Below are 18943 nucleotides of genomic sequence, written 5' to 3' on the forward strand. Positions count from 1 at the left end.
TGCGTTTGTTTAGAGAAAAAAAGAACGCTTAGAAGCGCTTCTTCTCTTCAGGAAAATTAAATTTTATGGCTTAACAAGCGGCGGAGAATCAGAGAAAGAAAGAATTCTTGAAATATAAATACGCCTGTTGAATAGATATCGCCTTTTGGAAAAAAAAAAAATAAAAAGAAAGAAAAGGAAAAATTCTTCTGGATTCCTCCCGCTTCTTTAAGTTCGCAACTTCGTTCCGAGACGAGGAGAAATGAAGTTGTATTACAGCTAAAATAACGGCATCGGTCGGGCGCGTCTTGTTTCCATTTCTTAAATATGCACGGAAAGTTGCGGGAAATTAAAGATTTGTTTTCACGCGCCCGGTATAATGTGACGCCGATAAAACTCGAGCGGCGGTTCGGGATGAAAATTTACGTTGCCATCGCCGCCTCCTTTATTTCATAAACATCGCGTTATTCGTTCGCATTGAAAATTTGCCGTTCGCAAGCGGCAACCGCCGCGCAGGTTTGGCCGACGACTAAATCGCTGCCGCCCGATTCCCTGGTCTTGATAAAGATTTTCCTGTCTCTCTCTCTCTCTTCGCTTCAACTCTTTCCCTTGCCTCCTGCGCTAGGCGCCCTCGCGAAAATGAGCATCCTTAGCGCCGGCGGCGGGAACGATTCGTTCGTTCAAATGCTCTTAGCATGCAAAACAAAGGGCCCAACTTCGTTTCTCCCACCGTGCAGCGCAATTAGTTCCGTGACGGGGAAGTTGTAATCGCGTTCTCGGCTGTTTGCGAGTTTTGTCCGGGACCGACGCAAGTTTTTCTCCGGGATTTGCGGCGCCGACCGTATCTCGAAGCGCCCCCGCCCGCACCTATTTCCCGTCCTTCGCGCGAGTAACGCTCTCATTTTCGAGGCGGATTATTCCCTACGCTCACGCTGCACGACGACGTTGCAGGGGGATAGTATCTCGCCGCGCGAAAGCCACTTCAGGTTGCGAACTTTCGCGGTAACCAGCCGATAATCACTAAGAAACACGATTTCCTCAAATTTCTTCATTATACCGCCTTCCTCCCTCTTCCCTTTTTTTCTTTCTTTTTTTTTTTTTTTTTTCGCAAGCTCGTGATCGAGTTACACGACGGTGTTGTGTCCTCCAGACTTTGCTCGTTAACAGTTCAACAACGCAAAATCGAAAGCACATTTTCCTCCCGAGGTGCAGTATGCTCGAAAGATAAGAACGTTTATATTTATCTTAAAATTTTTTTCTTATTATGTTAACAATATTAACGGCATCGTATTAGAGTTTTATTTCGAGGTCTCGCGGAGAGAGAATCTTCAACTAATTTTTGAAAGGAGAGAAAAAAAATTCGATTGCGGCATTGTCAAATTAAGACGTCGGCGTCTCACGCGCCCGGATAATTCCACCGTGAAAAGTCTGACGTCCTATTTTAATCGGCGCATCTCCGTTTCCACCGTGGACGCAACGATTTTCACGACGTCTTAGCCATTTCAACGTCGCCTCGTAGCCGCCGTTTGCAACGACACGCAGTCATTCTCCATTCTCTATCTGGCCCATTATCGATACAAGCGGAGAACGAGTGTTCTCCTTAATTAGCCTCGACGACTTTCCGGTCGACGAACCTAAAGCTGCTCGCGAATCGCGTGTGACAACGCGACCGCACACTCTATTTATACGTTCTTTGCGAATTGTGATGTAACGTAACGATTGCGTGCAAAAAAAAAAGTCCAAAAGAAATATAAAAAGTAGCACGATCTCCATAACAATTAAATTCGTAAAATAATTATTGTCGTTCAAACATTAAATTGTTTCAAAAATTTTGACCGAGTATTTAATAAAAGCATGATTTTAAACAGACATTATGTTAGAAAAAGTTTACTCTCCTTTTCTCTATTAAGAAAATAAGATCTCTAAACGTTCGATTAACCTTTTTCTTTAAACCAAGTTTCCCGAGATTAGACGCACAGTCGAGAAACCTCGGCGTACATTTGGAAAGTATCCTTCCCTTCTTTCGAATTCCCGTGACGAGTATAACGATCCACGATGTAGATTACCGTCATTTTCGTCGCGGTCGTTATCGATAAATGGCGAAGGGTCGTATCATAAAAACACGAACCGGAAAAAGCAAAGGAACGAAGGGGAGGGATATCGTTATTGCCGATTTAACCTAGTTAAGCCTCTTGACAATTATTCAGTCTCCATGCGTGCAAAGCGATTATTATGTAACGATGGCGATGACAAGATTACGAGAGTCCTACCTCGCGCAAACCTATTTCCATTTGCCGAGTAAATGAGCACGAGCGGACGTTTTATGCGTTAACATCGGGTTTAATTACGCTATCAATGCTACTTGACAAGCACATACTAAATTTTTTTTTATCTACATTCCAGCCGGGTCAACGATTAGATAATTATCTTTATTTTATTTTAGAAAAGAAGAGAATTTATTATTAGTATAATAATATGAACAATATTCGTACTTTATTTGAACGAAATCCAGATTTTTACGTTATTTCGAAGCACCGAGCTTGACGAAATAAAAATCAAGTAACGGGCATTTATTGAAATCTTTCCGAATTGCTGAGAGTTTAAAATCAAATATCCTCCGCGAAAGGGTATAGGTGAAGGAGGGTGGCGGGGGAGACACGGGAAGTTCCGCAGAGAAAAATAGAGCAAAAGTTCCGCCGCGGAAGGAGCTCGCGAGCGCTTGAAAGTGTTACAAACTGTGCAGGACCTATGCTTAACCCGCCGAGTGGCGCAAAGACGCGTTGTAAGCGTAAAATCGCCTCGGCTCATTCCCCCTGTACCCCTCGCATTGTACCCCAACCCTCTCCCCGTAATGCATGCCGACAATTCGGAGGGCGGCCTACAGCGACGTCGCCGGCGGAAGGAGAATGCATAATGCTCGGCATACCCGAGTTTCCTCCTTCGTCGTTGCGTATTTTAAGTCGCAGCTGCTGCACAGGTCGCGGGGAAAACACGGGAGGGGCGGGGGTGAGGTGGAGGAGAAACGAACGAGAAAAGGGGACTAGAGAGGAGGGCCCCCTCGGTGCAAAACTTACGGGAGTTTGTCACCCCGTCACGAAACACACTCGCGCACGTGGTCGAGGAAATTGCAAAGTTTCCTACGGGACTTTTGCACCACGTGTCAATTCCACAACGCGATTCCTTCCCTCTGACTGCTTTCCCTCTCCCGTCCCTCATGTGCTGTCCGTAACCCCGAGATATTAACACATCCGTCGGTACAAATGTCTACCTCTCGCATTTTCCGTCTCATATTTTTTCTGAGCTCTCCAAAGTAAATAAACAGGTGGCTTCTTTCGAATAAGCGTCACGGTTCTATTAATTCTTTCGCGGTGCACGGTCGTTTAGCTAATTACTCACCGTCTTCATATAGTGATCGATAAAAAATGAAAAAAAAGAAATTGAAATAAAAAAGAGCAAAAAAAAGAAGTTTTAAAGTAGCCCCCCTCTCCCCCTCCCATCGCCATTCACACGTGTTCGTTGTGTAAAATCATATCGATCGGAGTTTCATATTATTTCATATCTAACTTTCTTCCTTTCTTTCGCATATAAAGTGCATTATTAATAAAGTTAAGCCGAGTTGAAAGAAGCGGGGAAGAAAAAGAAATCCCCGCCGATCGATGAGAGACGATATCGCTCCGCTGAATTACGCGAGAGACCTCGCGAGGAAAAGTGCAGGCGGGCTTTATTTTTACGTTCCAGCCCTTCGCGGGCTGTTGTTTCGCCGGAACAGCTCGTGATTTATCGCCGGGATATTTTTGTAATCCACGTGCCGGCCACGCAGACAACAACTGACGCGTGTGTACGCAACGCGGATCGAATTGCGATGTTTTAGCGTAACGATCGGTGCGTGTCGTTACGAGATGCACTCCACGCGCACCACTCACCCTGGGCTTTTGTCGTCCCACGCATTCTCTAACATTTTTATTGCAAACGACGATCTCGCAAATAACTTTTTTTTTTTCTTGTCTAAGATCGCGAGCTCGAAGAGGATCGGGGGCCTTACAATCGTCCGAACGAAAGCATCGGTATTGGAAATACATTACGACGTTGAATCCTTCATTCGAAAAAAGGAACAGCAGATTTTTTTTTTTTTTTGGTTGACAATAAGCCGAAAGTAGCATCGATCTTTACGCGTCGAGGCGAGACGATCGTTCTGACTTGATTGGCAATAACGTGGATAGAGACCGAAAGCGATTACAGGGGTAAAACTCGAAACGCTCGTCAGGCCCGTTCAACCTCATCAGAACGCAAAAAGAGTCTCTTTCTTTCGCGACGTCGTCATCGACTTTTTTCCCCGAATCCCCCGTCAAATAATTTAAAGAAGCGTCGCTCTTTCCAATTTTAAGTCGACGTATATACTATATTAATAGTAAAAAAAAAAAAAAAGAAAGAAACGCTAACTACTAATTAAGCTACTAATAAAACGCAAAAGCTAACGAGTATTGAAAAATTCGAAATAATAATTTACATCGTACTTCAACTTGGATTAAAATTATAAAATTATTTTTATTTAATAAGATTAATAAAGTATGATTACAATTGCGGTGTGCCGCAATTTAGAGTTTCATATACCTATATATTTTTCACGTAATGCAATTATTTCGCAAACTTTTATTTCGCGCGAGCCTCAAAGGATGATTCAAAAATTTTCTCACGTCTCTCAAGTTTCGGCGACTTGCGAGCGATCTTATCTATCCTTTGGCCCTGTTCCATCAACCTAAGTCCCGGTGCAATTTGACGGTCTACCGATCGCTTATACTCGGAGAAGGAAAGTCCATTAAGTTGCGATCATCATCTTGGTCGCGATTGCGCGATCGCGGGGGTGAAGAAGGCCGTCGTGAAAAGGTTCGCCGGGGTGGCGAAGCTAATATATCTCTCGGTTAAGTGATCGATAAGCTATCCATAAAACGGCGGGAAGCAAACGTGTTCCGCTGTTAAGGTTACGATCTTAGGAGCGCGCCTGTTCGCGTCGCAAAACGTTTACGTAGCTAAGCGTAAAACACGCGGATTTACAGAACATTATCCCGGTATTGGGGTCGCGGATTAATTCCAGTGATCCCCTGGTATGTACGGAAGTTCGAATAATTTCCGCGTTCAGGCGAAGAATCTGGATTCTAGCTGTCGTTCCCGAGCTTACGACGGATAATTAATCATTTTACTTAATATTCCGATTATTAATAAATATGAAAAACTTGCAAAGTAAGTTGCACCTAAAATATCTAAGATGCGAAAATTTTATTGAAAATATTATGCAATATATAAATACGAAATTTTCATTATCTTCCTGTAATTTGTAATATAATAAATACAAAGAACATTTATTTGGTTTAGTTTTCGCAACGAATCCTATCGCGAGAAAATTATTTAACCACTGACTGTTAATTCCAACTGCTCGCCGTGAAAATCTGAGTTCTGATTCTTAGCTGACTAATCTACGAGGGTGCGACAGTAAAAGTAACTCCCTCACAGTTTCGTTTACGATCCTCGAGGGCTTTGCAATAAGACACGACTTACAGAAGGGTAGATAATAGGCCGCGAACAGCTACCTCGTTTCGGCACTTAGATAGGATAACATTTCCTTCCCGGCGCGAGTGTCGATCGCCAATGATAACGATACCGTAACGTAATTGCACCCATTCCGTTCAATGGCAACGTCGTCACGACACGCGTTTCGTGACTCGCCGCGGAAATATCACGGTGACGAGTATTCTTCAAGCGAAAGACCTCAAAAGAAAGAGACTGGCGGCTAACGGCAAAAAGTTACCCGCGAATCGATGCGAATATTTTGTTTTCTCGGTGTGGAAAATCGATCAGGGGCTCCCGCGCGCGGTTTGCGTCGCCCCGAAAACTTGAGGAATACTTTTTGCGAGCCGAGTACCCGAGAATCAGGCCAGAAACGTCATCGGAGCGAAACGCGATCCCGCCGAACTTCGGGCTCTCGATCCGTAAACTTTGCAAAAATGCGCGGCGGAACGTGCAGAGTGCACTTCGGTATTTCGTGACGACGGCGAATCGGCAAATATACCGTGTATAGACAGACGCATTAGGAGAACCGCGGAGATTGCATAAAGCGCCCTCCGATGTCTGATTCGCGCCAGGACGACGGATGGTGGAGATTATATTCGTTTTGCGGACGACAGGCGGCGACGGGTTCTTTTCCTTTGAAAAGGAAAATATCTCGCCGCCGAAGGAGAATTCGCGGCGACGCGAAACGGCAAGCGTCTTGAATATAAAACCGATTGCAGGGGTGATTCCGATGCACCGCCCGCCTACGGGGGTAGGGACCGCTATCCATTTTCGTTCGGGATTTGAAATTCAGTCGCGCTTCTTCAACCGCAAAGTCTCGAAAATCTGGAAGCGGAGGAGTCGACCCGATGAATCTAAATCCTCACGTTGCTGCCGCCAGTAATGATTTCCTTCCTGCAACGCGAACGCGACGAGACGCGACGACTCCGCTCCGGATTTTCTCTCGGTCGCTCCAACGCGAAGAATCGCTCTTTCGACGCCAAGCCCCGATTCATTAGCGTTCCTTTTCGCAACGGGATGTTCAATCTTACTTCCCTATCATATTCCGCGTTTTCGGTCCCTCGCCAACCTTCCGATTCGGAAAGACGGTTTTGCCGACAGTACGTGACGAAGTAGGCAGGCTCTTCAAACAAATTCGTACGTATATTAGACGCGCGGAATTGATTTAATCCACAATGCAGCGCCATTGTGCGATAGATATGGATCGCGCGAATTCATTTTTCAACTTTTTCGAGCGTGCGTAGCCGCGATTAAGATTCCACCGAGCGAGGCGCCGGGAAATAAATACGGGAAATACTTGCCGGCCGCGAGCGGATGTATCGATATTTGCGGAATACACACGAACAACCTGTTTGTTTTCAGGATAGCGTGGAACGGCGCAGCTGCCGCGCGACGATGGCGGCGTACAAATTGTCAGGAAGAATACGTTCGGATTCCTCGGTGAAATAAGCAACCGCGGATATCGTAAGTGGTAAAGCCGCTTATTCGAGCCGGCGGACTCGCTCAGACTTCCCGACTCTCACGGCGCTACCATGGTAAAATGAAACTTTTGTCGCACCTGTTGCACGACAGGTGTATTTTTGACGGATGCGTGCGCTCTCGCCCGGCGTATCAACCACCGGCTTCTGCGGTCTCGTGCCGTCAAATCGCGACGATCCGATAGTCCCGCACGGCGAAGAGACGCCTTCAATTTGCGCGTGTTGTTCCTGACTTGCCGATTTTGTTCCTAAACTATCGCCTCGCGTGGAAATTTCGGAGAAACGTGATTTTTTTCTTTTTTTTTCTCACCCCCTTCCTCCCTCCCAATCGTTGCTCGAACGAAGTGCAAGCCGCGAGATGAACGCATGGCCGAACGAACGGGTTCTAAGATGGATCTGTGCGCGCGACGAAGCGGAAATATTTCGCGCGAATCGTGAGAGGTGCTGAGAAGTAAGAAGGAAAACGCGAGAGAGCAACAAAATGACGGACCTGCTCAATATAAGCGGGATACAGAATATCTGTCTGCTACCGGAACACTTGGATATCCTGGAGGATCCTCGAACACCAACTCTGAGAAGGGTCAGTTACGGTATCGTATTGCCGGCTATATGTTGCCTCGGTATTATCGGAAATATCTTGAACCTCGTCGTCCTCACGAGAAGAAATATGCGCGGCACTGCTTACATCTACATGAGAGGTGAGTGTCGTCGATCTATCGTTTTTTCAGTTTATCTATCGCGCGATCTTTTTTTTTTCCCCTTCGACAAAAATCTTCAGATCAAGTACGTTTTATCGCGTTGTAATTAGATCGTTGATTAATTTTAATAACAGTTAACTCGTATAACTTACATTAACACGAAGCCGTCTTTAAAAGCTAAATAATAAAATGTTTCTCTAAAGCTTTATGAACATAATTTAAGTAAAAAAAAAAGAAAATTTTTTTTATTAAAAAAAAAAAACAAAAAAAAAATGAAATTTATTACATGTATAAATATTTGATCTCAGATATGTTGGAACGCGTTGCGATTATGTTGATAAAAATCCTACGCAGGTTTCTTACGGTAACAAAGAGCGATAGTATTGTTAATGCCAGCGTTTTGACACGAAGCCAAAGTAATCGACGAGTTGTTCTCACCAGAGACTCCAACTGAGATTTCGAGCCATTGTACGTATCGCCCTCGACGATCCTACTTTTTTTTTTGGCGCCGCGCCATTATTTGCGCCGAACGCCCACGAATCCGACCATTAGCCGTGTTTCACCCTTATTAATAGCCCTTTCGTCGCCTCGTGTATTTATAGATATGTACCTCGAGGAAGGACAACGCTATTAACATTGAACCTGTTGCCGGGGCGATCTATATATCGGCAAATTAATACGTAAGCGAGGTAAAAATTCGTCGGAAAATAAATAACTGCAGAAATTATAAATTATATTCGATCGGTCGAGTCTTTTAAAAAAATTACTTCAGCCTTCGCTTCATTTTCTTACGTCGATTAAAAATAACGATTCAAACTCGAAAATACAATAAGATTTCGTGTTTTTAAAATAAACATTTTCTTGCGCGCGTACTGTAAAGTTTCTACTTTCTACGTATATACCGCGCTGTCAAGATTGAGACAAACACCGTACAAAATACGCCGCCCCCTGAAAAACTGTTAATTTATTTTTCAATTTGGGGAGTGACTCCGGAGATATATCGCGCATACTGAGCCGCGGTCGTTTTCGGGGAGAAGAACAACAACGAGGTATACGGACGGTCGGGTTACCCGGGGCATGCTTTCATCCTCGCTGCGACGAGTTGTCCCTCCGTAGCTTCCGTTCCCGGGACAGAAGATTTGGCGGTTTTTGCGGCGCCGTCGCCGTCCGTGCCCGGTTTCCGGGGCAACGTGACCAGCCGCATTAGGAGAGGAAATTACTCGGCAATTCGATTTTGGTATTTTCACCGGACTGCGCGCCGGTTGCCGCGAATGGAGTTGGATTCACGGCTCTCGTTCCCGTGGAGTGGCACGTCCCGAAGCCGCGTCTTTATTGCCGGGTTTCTTAAGGATTATAGACCCGCCGCGGTCGTAACACGTCTCCACGTACATGAGGCTTCTTCCTTTCGGTTAATTCCGCAGCCGCGGCTGTAAAACCCGCGGAGTAGCAGCCGCTTGGAGCCATACGCTCTGCAGAATCGCGCCGCGAGGGTGCAAAGCCGGCTCTAAGTGGTTTACGAGAGAGCATTGTCTTGCGTGTGCTCAATTTATCTCGTGTAATCTTAAGCTAATTCTCTCTCTCTTTCTTTTTTTTTAATTTATTTTAAATTAACATAACTTTACGTTTTTTAATACTACGAAATTTTTTCCCCCCCCAGAAAGTTTCTATTGAGATTTTTCTATTTCGATCAAGAAATATCCGTGAGATTCGCCGATTTGGAGAGTCGACGGAGCGCTTACAGCCGGCACGTCGCTGATTCGATATCGATATCTTGCGAAGGTATCTCGATATTACGAGGTGTCCGCGTGCAAGCGATCGCGCGAAATTTCCAATTCACTCGATTTTCTCGCACGTGTTGGGAACGCAGCCTTAGGGAGTTTAGGAGATTAGAAGAGGTCAACGAAATACACAGAGAGAAAGGAAAAGAGGAAGAGAGACCGAGGTATCGCGGTGCAGTCTCGCTTGTTCCACATCACGGTTGAAGCTTCTTTACACAGTTTCTCCCTCCCCATCTCTCTCTCTCTCTATTCTCTATAGCCAATCTATATACGTATTCCAGACTTTAATCGCCTTCCTTCGAGTTTCCGCGACGCTGGGCTCAGCCGTCCTTGATCCCGGTATCCATCAAGAAACTTGGTATCCGGAGTAGGTGTGCCGACACGTTACTCTTCCGTGAAAATTCTCATCTGCTTTCACCATCGGACTCGTCAAGATTAATGATTTAACTGGCAGTTCGGCGAACAACGAACTAATGAAATCTCATCTCGCGAATTCCATAAATAGCGAGACAATCGCCGCAAATGACGGCCGGTCCGCCGGCGATGAATAACGTCATCTATTACAATTGTTCGCGGTTAGGTAATACGTACTCGTTAGGTTTACACGAGAGAAATACAAGGCAGAAGCGTTGCACTTGGTTGCGTAATATAACCCGGGCCGATCGCGCGGTAAATAATTATAGAAACGACCCGGAGGGAGATTAATAATCCTAGCGAGAACTATTAAATATCGGTGTAACGAGGATGTAAGATATTCGCGTGATTAAGCCCGCCGAGAAATTTGTCCGATGAGAAGAGAGAGTACGTTTTGTACATACGGCATGTAATCCGACTTCGTGTAGGAATGGCGGAATAAAGTCCTGAAATCTCATTCCCTCACTAGTGTAATTTGAATTTCCACTGGACCACTGCTATCCTTGATCTTGCAAGAATTTTCCTGCGTATTCGCCTACGCGCAAAGGAAATACGTAAAGAGATGTGCCGCTATCTCTAGATCCGATTCGCCTTTCATCGTACATCTTACGCCGTTGCAGAAAGAACAAAGCTTAAGTATATTCTACGGATAGCTCTGTGCGAGGTGGAAAAATTTTTACTCGTCAAAATAATCGGGGCCGAAAATAAAAATGTATCAATCGTCGATCACCCTAATATTTCTGTTCGGATAGGAAAATGGTTGAGATAAAACGAAGCTTTCTTACGTGAGAAAATATGTCGCGCGGTAAATAGGATATCGATGCCAGGTCGAAAAATTGAACGAGAAATAGCGATTCTTCGCTGTTCCGCCGAAACGACCGGACGGCGGTCCTCGCGTCATCCGTATGCGCGTACGTGTTGCACCGTAGTCGTTAGAATTCTGGATAAGTCTGCGCCAATTCCGTTAGATAAGTGAACGCGCGCGTGGTGCGCTGGCCGGAGCGCGGCATCAAAATTCCGGCGGCGTCGAATATCAGAGTGTAGAGCACCGGCGGCCGTCACCCGGTTGCGTCGAAGGGAAACGCCGGGGAGGAGAAAAGACGAGAGTCTTTACGCCCCGTACGGCAGGCGTCGCGCGTACGAGTGCATCGTGCGTATGCAAATAAGCGACGTGTTCGTCACGCGGAGCGGACGCATCGATATGCCGCGTACGTCGTCGAGGACGAGGATACAGACAGGCGGGATAAGACGGGCGAGGGTACGTGCCTTTGAACCCGGAAATACTGCGGAATCGCGGGTCCGTCTGGGCAAAAAAGAAAAAAAAAAGTACGCGGCGTGTGGAAATGCGATTTCGCCGAACGCGTTTTGAAAAAAACGACTTTGGTCGTATGAGCCGGATCGCGGGATCATCTTCGACCGTCGCGGTTCGCCAGAGAAGTCCCGCTCGTTTCGCCGTAGATTTTACGTAACGACGAGGAAAACATCCCTCGATCCTCCGAGAACGGCATCGTTAAACCGCGCTGCCGAAAGACCGACCGAATAACGGAACCGCCCCCGAGTAGTTTTATCGTACCGCGATCTCTTATCTACGCGTCGTTATCATTTCTTCCGCCGTGACACACATTTCGTTTCCGCTTAGACTTTATGAACGCCTTGCACGTGCAAGCGGCCGGTGTCCTTTGCTTTACCACTCGCGCCTGCTTATCACGATCGAACCCGCACATTTGTTTCCACAGATCAATTCGACTTTGCGAGATGAGAAATTATTTTGAGATTGCGCGTGGGCGATTTATGTGGAATTTTCTAAATCCAGAAATCCGAGAACGTGAAAAGACGTCAAGATGCATCTCGCGATGTGACGCAAAGAAAGAAGGAAACTTTTTTCCAGGAATTTATTGATAGAAGACACCAGTTAACCCGGGGAATAAAACCTCTCCCTGGAAATTCGCATTACTGATTTGCGACGTTAAAGCGAACTGAAAAAGTCAAACGATGACGCTCCTTCTATTTTATTTTTTTTTTTTACTTTTTTTTTAATTGAGAAAAAAGGAAACTGAATGTGTTTTCTTCTCGAAAAAAAAAAAAAAAAAATTCTTTACGATTCACCCGACAGTTTTATGATCGATACATTCGAGATACAATGAGAGACGGCGAGATAAAAGGGGTCATCTAAGTTTGATTATCCTGTCGTAAAGACAATCAGGTTTCCGCAACGAGCGCTGATCAAAGGAATTATCAGGAACGAGGAAAGCATGTATCCGCCTCAAAGTAATTCCTTTAACATGTAACACCTGCGTCGCACCCGCGGGTAGCAGATTTATCGAATTTTTGACACTCTAGAAAACCCGATTAAAAGTGAAGCAAAAATTGGGATTCTTCTAAACGCGCGTGTAAAACAAATTCAAATTTTTTTTTTACAAAACTTTAGATCCCTTTGTTTCCTTTTTTCAACGATATCGACGCCGCGCTCTAATAACTGCGGCGAAGTAATTAGACCTAGACGTGTATAACGATTGTAAACAAATCCAGACGAAAACGGAAAGTTTCCCTCGTCTGAAAAGATATTTTATAGAACCGGTAATTACGGGAGCACCGGGAACGTTATCTCGGGAGACACAGTAAACGCTTATAAAGCCGGATGAACCGAAGAGAAACAGAGGGAACAAATAAGGATTATCCATCGAACCGCCCGCGTCCGCGTCTACTCTCGGTGGCGAACTCTCACTTAGAAAAACATTTCAAGAATATCAGTGTTAAAAGAAATTCCCCCGGATTCTTCGAGCAGCCTTCCCGACTTCCTGTTGGTCGTTTCCGCGGGTTTTCTCGCCGTTACGGGGAGAATCTATTAAATCCACACGTGGCCAGTGGTGTTACAGATCTGAATAACGGGGCGCGCGAGTTACTTTAAGCTTTATGAATATTAACGATCGCACATGAGCGCTGTCGTCCGTTCTCGGCGAAGAGTATCAACCGCTACGTTAAATAACCGAGAGGATTACGCGAAACGGTAATCCGGACGCCAAAAGTCGATACCGCGAAATCCGCGTCGCTCGATTGCGACGATCGATTTCCCTAAACAAAACGCAAGAAGACGACTCAAGTAGAGGTGAATCGGAGACAGCTGATTTCAAAATCGTGTTATCGTGATTTAAATGCGTTCCGCGAGTCCACAAGTTGAAAGACGGCTCAATTATAAATTATGAAAAAATATACGACTTACCGATCTGCATAAACAGCGGAGTTGAAGAGTTCTGCCGGTGACTGTAACATACAGAAAAAAATATTAATGTAGACGACATGAAAGTATATTAATTAATACGATTATTAAAAAAAATAAATAAAAGTTTTTATTTTCTCAATAAAGATTTTATTAAAATAATTTATATTTACCTATAAGTTGCTCCGCCGATGCATGTTACCCTTCCCGGGCCTGCTCCTCCTCTCAGATGGGACGTGTCATCCATCCTTCCGAGCACTGGTAGACACTCGCGAGATAGTCTACGGCACTCCCGTTGAACTCGACGCAAACAATAGGCTGCAACGTAAAGCAAAGTCCAAGTCTTTTAATTCCCGTGCGGCGTAATGAGACGGGCCGCGATGTGAAATGTTTCCCGTGCGCTTTACAAGACTTCAAGTTCCACAAAAATCACTAAGTCGAAATGAGTTGAGAATCTCTGCCCGCGACGGAGAAGACGCGCGAGGTGCAGATTTCCCGCACTCACAATGGCGATCGCCGGAACTCGCTGAATACGGCTGAAGGAGATGGCGAGAGAAACAGGTCGGTAATGCTGGTCGCGGGTGACGCGGCTAATATCAGATCGGACGCTCCGTGCCCTGCGTCCGCTCTAACCTTGTCGTTCCGGAGCACTTTTTCGACGCACGAAACCGAGCACGAGACGACGAGTGGAACGACAAAAGAGAACAGAATATGATCGCCCGTCCCTTAGTCGACGACGTCGACACTTATCCGTACGCGAGACTGTTCTCCCTGCGACCGAAAATTCGCGTAATTGCGGAGCGATTACCGACACGTCCTCACGCCCGAGGCTCCGCAATTGAACTGACCGTAAGAGATTGTGGCTCTTAGACAGAAAGATTTTTATGCACGTCGTATCGCCGCCCGACTACAAATACGTAAAACATACGTAGATACCTTGATATCCGTCTCGAAAACCAAAAGCCGCTCTGTACGTGGCCGACGTGTCTCCTTAACTGCGGGTCGAGTAGATCGTTCGCGATCAGGCGATCGATGGAGCGCTGTGATTAGTCAGCGCTAGGGTCACCCATCACTTGTCGCATAGTTGTCGCTTAGCCGATAGCTGGTGGTTGCGGGGTGAGGCGGGGTAAAATTGCGAAGACCGTCTTTGCCTGGAACATATTAATATATAAATATTAAAATTAAGTTTGTAAGCGGCAACAATAAATGGCAATAATAAAATCGATCAACAGCTATCTCAAATATCACACCAATTTTTTTATTTAAGAGACAAGAGACGCGGTAGCATTCTGCGCCAAGCGTTTTTTTTTTCCCTCCCGCGTGATTCACTACACTAAAGCGTAATATGTTCGAGCATTAAAAAATGGTTGAAAAAGTAAATCTTATCGTTCCTGAAAATCGAAGATCTCGGGTAGATTTTGCAATTTATATGCGACGAAGATCGCGCTCGCCTTAGCGGAGGCTGCCAGTAGTCACGTAGGACAGGTGGCTCGAAGTTGAATAACGCAGAGCGGATACGATCGATTCACTCTCCTGGAAATCCATGTGTCATTCTGATGATACCCCTTCGCGAGCAGGACAGTCAATTTGGCCGGAGAGAAATTTGTAGACGGTTGCTCTTATCTTGCATCTTTCGATCCGGGGTAACATCTCCTTTCGAGATTCGCCATATGGGCGCAATCGCGATCGTATTAAAATGAAAGATAAAGAAACGAGAGCGCTCTTCCGTCCGTCTTTTCGGCGAGAAGGAATTACACGAGCGCACACAAAAAAAAAAAAAAAAATCGATCGGAAACGGAATATCGCTGTTGAATATGTATCGCCTTACTCGCAGAATTACGTCAGCCGTTGCGTTTCCGCAAAATGATAATAATAATCGATCCGAAATTCATAAATTCATAATGCTTCCCGCGGCGGTGTCGACGTGGATTTAAGGATTCAGTATAGCGTCTAGCGATATATTAAGAAATTGCGGACTACCTGGCCCATAAATATTCATGCTTACCCCAACATTACCGCGCGTAAGATAATAATTAACAATTCAATTTACTTCGTGCCGCTGTCGCGATCGGTTTTTCCTCGTGCCGCAGGTGAACATAACATTGATACGGAAGTTTCCACGTAAAGTGTCAGTTTCTTCTTTTTTTTATATTTATTTATTTAATTTTTTTTTTTTTTTACTACAAAAATACGCGGTGACTTTGTTTCATATCTTGAAAAAGAAAACTAAAAACGAATCTGAGAGAAACTTTAACACAAACATTTTCATATTGCCTAGCGACGGGGAGAGGTTGGAAAATTCTCACGAGTCTTTAGTTTTTCTTGTATTTTCGCAGCGATAATCCATTCTAGTACCCTACGTCTTTTTTTTTTTTGCCACTTGTACAATATAATTGCAATTATCACGGGACGATTTGTTTGAGGATGCTCTGTGTTTGAAAGAAAATATAATATTGTACATACTACTCGCCGCTCCCGCGAGTGCGATAGAGATTTCCCGAAGCGGTTTAACAGCTGCACCGCCGTTCGCTTAAGCTGTGCATTTGCATGGCGGCGACATCGCGTTTCAGCAGACGACTAAGGAGATTCAGTGGCCCCGATCTTAAGGTCGGTCTTAAGGTGAAACAACTCGAGATTATGAGGGACAAACGAGTACTTCGACTTCCGTCGATTCCGTCACATCCAACACGTTGCCCTTGCTCGAAAATCCAGCAACGTTTACAGACGTGCATCGTTAACAAGAATTATAAAAATTTCAATCCTCGTGAAACCGAAATAGAAAACGTTTATCGCGCGAGAAGGCGTGCGTATCGTTTTTTCATCGAACGTTCAATCGACTCCCAATCGAATATTGACGTCAGCCGGCAAACAAAACTCAAATATGGCCATATTTAACGACGAATGCAAGAGCGAGAATACGGAGCACTCTATTCAGGATGGTTCCGGTCTTTACGGTCCCGATGTATTGCCACCGTGTGATAATCGAGCCTGCAGACTGCGCCGGGAGACTATTATAGCTTCACTTAACATTCCACGCCGCGTCATTCCGCAAGCCGCGCGCTATACATTTTCACGTACACGGCGAAACCACTGCGCCGCTTGCGAGTGTGGGATCTTCTTATTTCCACGTGCATCGCCCGTCATCAAGGGCCGCGACGTTTATTTACTAACGGAGACCCCGCCGCCGCGAAAGCTCGCGAATTTACGCTCTCATTACGCGGATCGCGGAAGGGAAATTACTGGCGGAATTACTTGGAAAGATTTGAAAAGTGGAAGATTAAAGCGGCGCGAGAGAACGTTCCGCACTTTTCGCTCGGACAATAAAAGGAGGAAAAAAAAAAAATAAAAAAACAAACAAAGCGCATTCTTCGAACAAAACGGATAATTTCGAATTGTTCGCGGCTCGGAAATCAATTACAGATCGCAATAATAAGAATGTAAAATAATTACATCTGTTATTTCAATTTTTCGGTGATTTTTACAACTATTACGCGGAGGGACGTTCTCCAATTTTTTTTAAGCGGTCTAAATTTTCCGGGCGCGAGATTATGCTCGTTCGCTTTTTAACTTGATCCAAAGTTGATACTAAGAAGATTAGCGCGTTGTTGAAAAGTATGCGCTACATCTTTTACGGCGCGAGGACTGCTTTTTTTTTTTTTTAACAGAATTTGCGCCACGATGTCGCGGAACGAGATTGATCTTCTGCCGGTGGATACATCTTTCTTGACGTTGTTTAATTTTTTGATATAACGACCAAAGGATAACCAGATTTCATAGCGGATATATATATACGCAGAGGGTGTCCGATTGCCAAGCGCGATGTAGGACAACGGTTAATCTTCCGGGAAAGTTTCGCCGTGGCCGACACTCGCCCAACTTTTCTGACGTCCGACATAGTGAGGCGCTCAATCGCGGCTGTCACGTTTTACCGCTCGCGATCCTTTTTGCCTCCACGAGAGCTCTGGCTTTCTCGTCCTGTCTCTCGCGGCAACGATGATCGAAATTTGCGACCGACCTGGCGTAATATCAACGCTGTACGTGGACGCGGGATCGGACCGGAGTGCTCCGGAAGCTCTCCAAGTAAACGGAAATTGCAACTTTTCGATGTCGAAAAATAGAATGAATCTCGCCGTGGGTATTAATTGATATAACATACGTGCCGCGAAGAAATCTAGCTCGAAAAATCATTCTTTTCCGATAATGAGATCTGGCCGCGAGCTTAGCGTCGTCCAGCCGCGCTATTATTCCCGCCGCGGTGAATAGCAAAGGACAAACAGTGGCGCAGAATATTTCATCAGAAATATCCCCGTCCCCATATGAGGCCGCGATGAAACGAATCCCCGAAGTTAGCGAACCCGCCGTGCCGTTAGAAAGGGGAATAAACCGAGCGCCGCGAACGTAGCAAACGCTCGGGCGTCGGCGGCGACGGCGGCGTCGACGGCGACGTCCCAGAATCCCGGATATGGATAACAATTTAATTCCTCTCGCACTGGAGTCTATTCCCGGCGGAAGGCCTCGCATTCGCGGAGAGCTCCCCGGGGCCGTCGCGCAGTAAAAAGGATACGAGGGCCGGCGGAGCGGAGAATGCACTTTGTATGCAAACGCACGGAGAACGGTCGTTAATTCCCGAGCGCCGAACGAACAGAGCGAGCGGCTCGTCTTCTTAGATAACCCCTCGTTATGTCGAATGACTAGTTAAAACTTCTCCCCGGCCAGCGAGCGCGGCTCAAATCCTGCCGAGCGGTCGTCCTGACGCGCGCCAACTCGTTAACGACGACGATCCTTTCTCTCATCGTCAAAGGGCAAATCGATTGCGCACTTTCGTGCACGACGACGGAAAAATGTAAGAAATTATTTTTTTTATCTTTTTTTCCCCTCCAGTCTCACGCGTGTTATTCAAGCCGGACGAAGCCGCAGGAAAAATTTGATGCCTTTGAAAGTTTTCCGTTATCTTCTCTCGATCGTCTCGCGCATTTTAATCGGCCGAAATATTGTCACGAGGCGGAAATGTTTCTGCGGACGAGTGCGACAGGCAGGAAAAGAATTATCGTAAGCCTTCGTCTGTCTAAGGATTCCTTCAGACTCTCAGAAATATCAAGCGACACTTGCGGCAATACTCTACGTTACATCCCCGGATATGCGCGCGTCGAGGACGCACGCGAATTAAATCCTTTCGCGAAACGTGCACGTACGTCCGGTGCGCGAAAGTTGTTTATCAACCGTGAGCGATATCGGTGCTCGCTTTTTCGCGCGCCGCCGCCTGCAATTCCCAAGATCGATGAGCCGGAATTTCCGGACGTTCAACGTCACGATCGATTCGCGCTTCGTGCGAGCGAACTTCCGGCCCCGGGTGAGATCTTCAGGTCGCGAAATAGCGATTTATTCGTTCGCGCAAGACGTAACGCAATACATCTGGCTGCGAAAAAAGAATCTCGGTAACCAGCATGTCGTCTCTAATCCGGTAACTTTGTCTCTGTCGTATAAACGGCGATTAAAGGGACGGCGAGTCTCGAGAAACACCGTGAACATCAATAACATCCTTAGAACCCCCTTCTTCGTCCTCCTCCTACGATATTATTGCGGAATAGTTTATTATCCAGGGTGCAATATTACGATGCTCATTCTCGTTTCGCGCACTATCATTTTCAGTCTTTATGAATTTCTTACGTTTAGATTCGCCGTTTCGACATTTGATATCTATTTCGTTTCAACAGGTCTTTCGATTTATCACGTTAATCAATTTTGCGGATAATAAACGTCGCGGTCGAATGCTGTGGATTTTTTTAAAACCTGCCGATTATTAGTCCAGTTTTG

The 18943-nt window shown here is 45.7% G+C and overlaps 2 protein-coding genes across 2 annotated transcripts in view; one reads left to right on the forward strand and one right to left on the reverse strand.

The window, feature by feature from the left end:
• Window positions 1-14381, reverse strand: part of LOC139105108 (alpha-tocopherol transfer protein-like) — a 39085-nt gene extending 24704 nt beyond the window's left edge. The window contains exons 1-2 of the mRNA XM_070661014.1: window positions 13303-14381; window positions 13133-13173 (exon numbers count right to left, since the gene is read on the reverse strand). The gene's annotated coding sequence lies outside the window, so the exon portion shown is untranslated. The remainder of the gene's footprint in view (window positions 1-13132; window positions 13174-13302) is intronic.
• LOC139105106 (probable G-protein coupled receptor B0563.6) overlaps window positions 1-18943 on the forward strand; it is a 33059-nt gene that overhangs the window by 5077 nt on the left and 9039 nt on the right. The window contains exon 2 of the mRNA XM_070661009.1: window positions 6907-7720. Coding sequence (XP_070517110.1) covers window positions 7504-7720 — 217 coding nt within the window. The 5' untranslated portion in view covers window positions 6907-7503. The remainder of the gene's footprint in view (window positions 1-6906; window positions 7721-18943) is intronic.

This window comes from Cardiocondyla obscurior, linkage group LG08 (assembly GCF_019399895.1).
Source record: "Cardiocondyla obscurior isolate alpha-2009 linkage group LG08, Cobs3.1, whole genome shotgun sequence".
NCBI lineage: Eukaryota > Metazoa > Arthropoda > Insecta > Hymenoptera > Formicidae > Cardiocondyla > Cardiocondyla obscurior.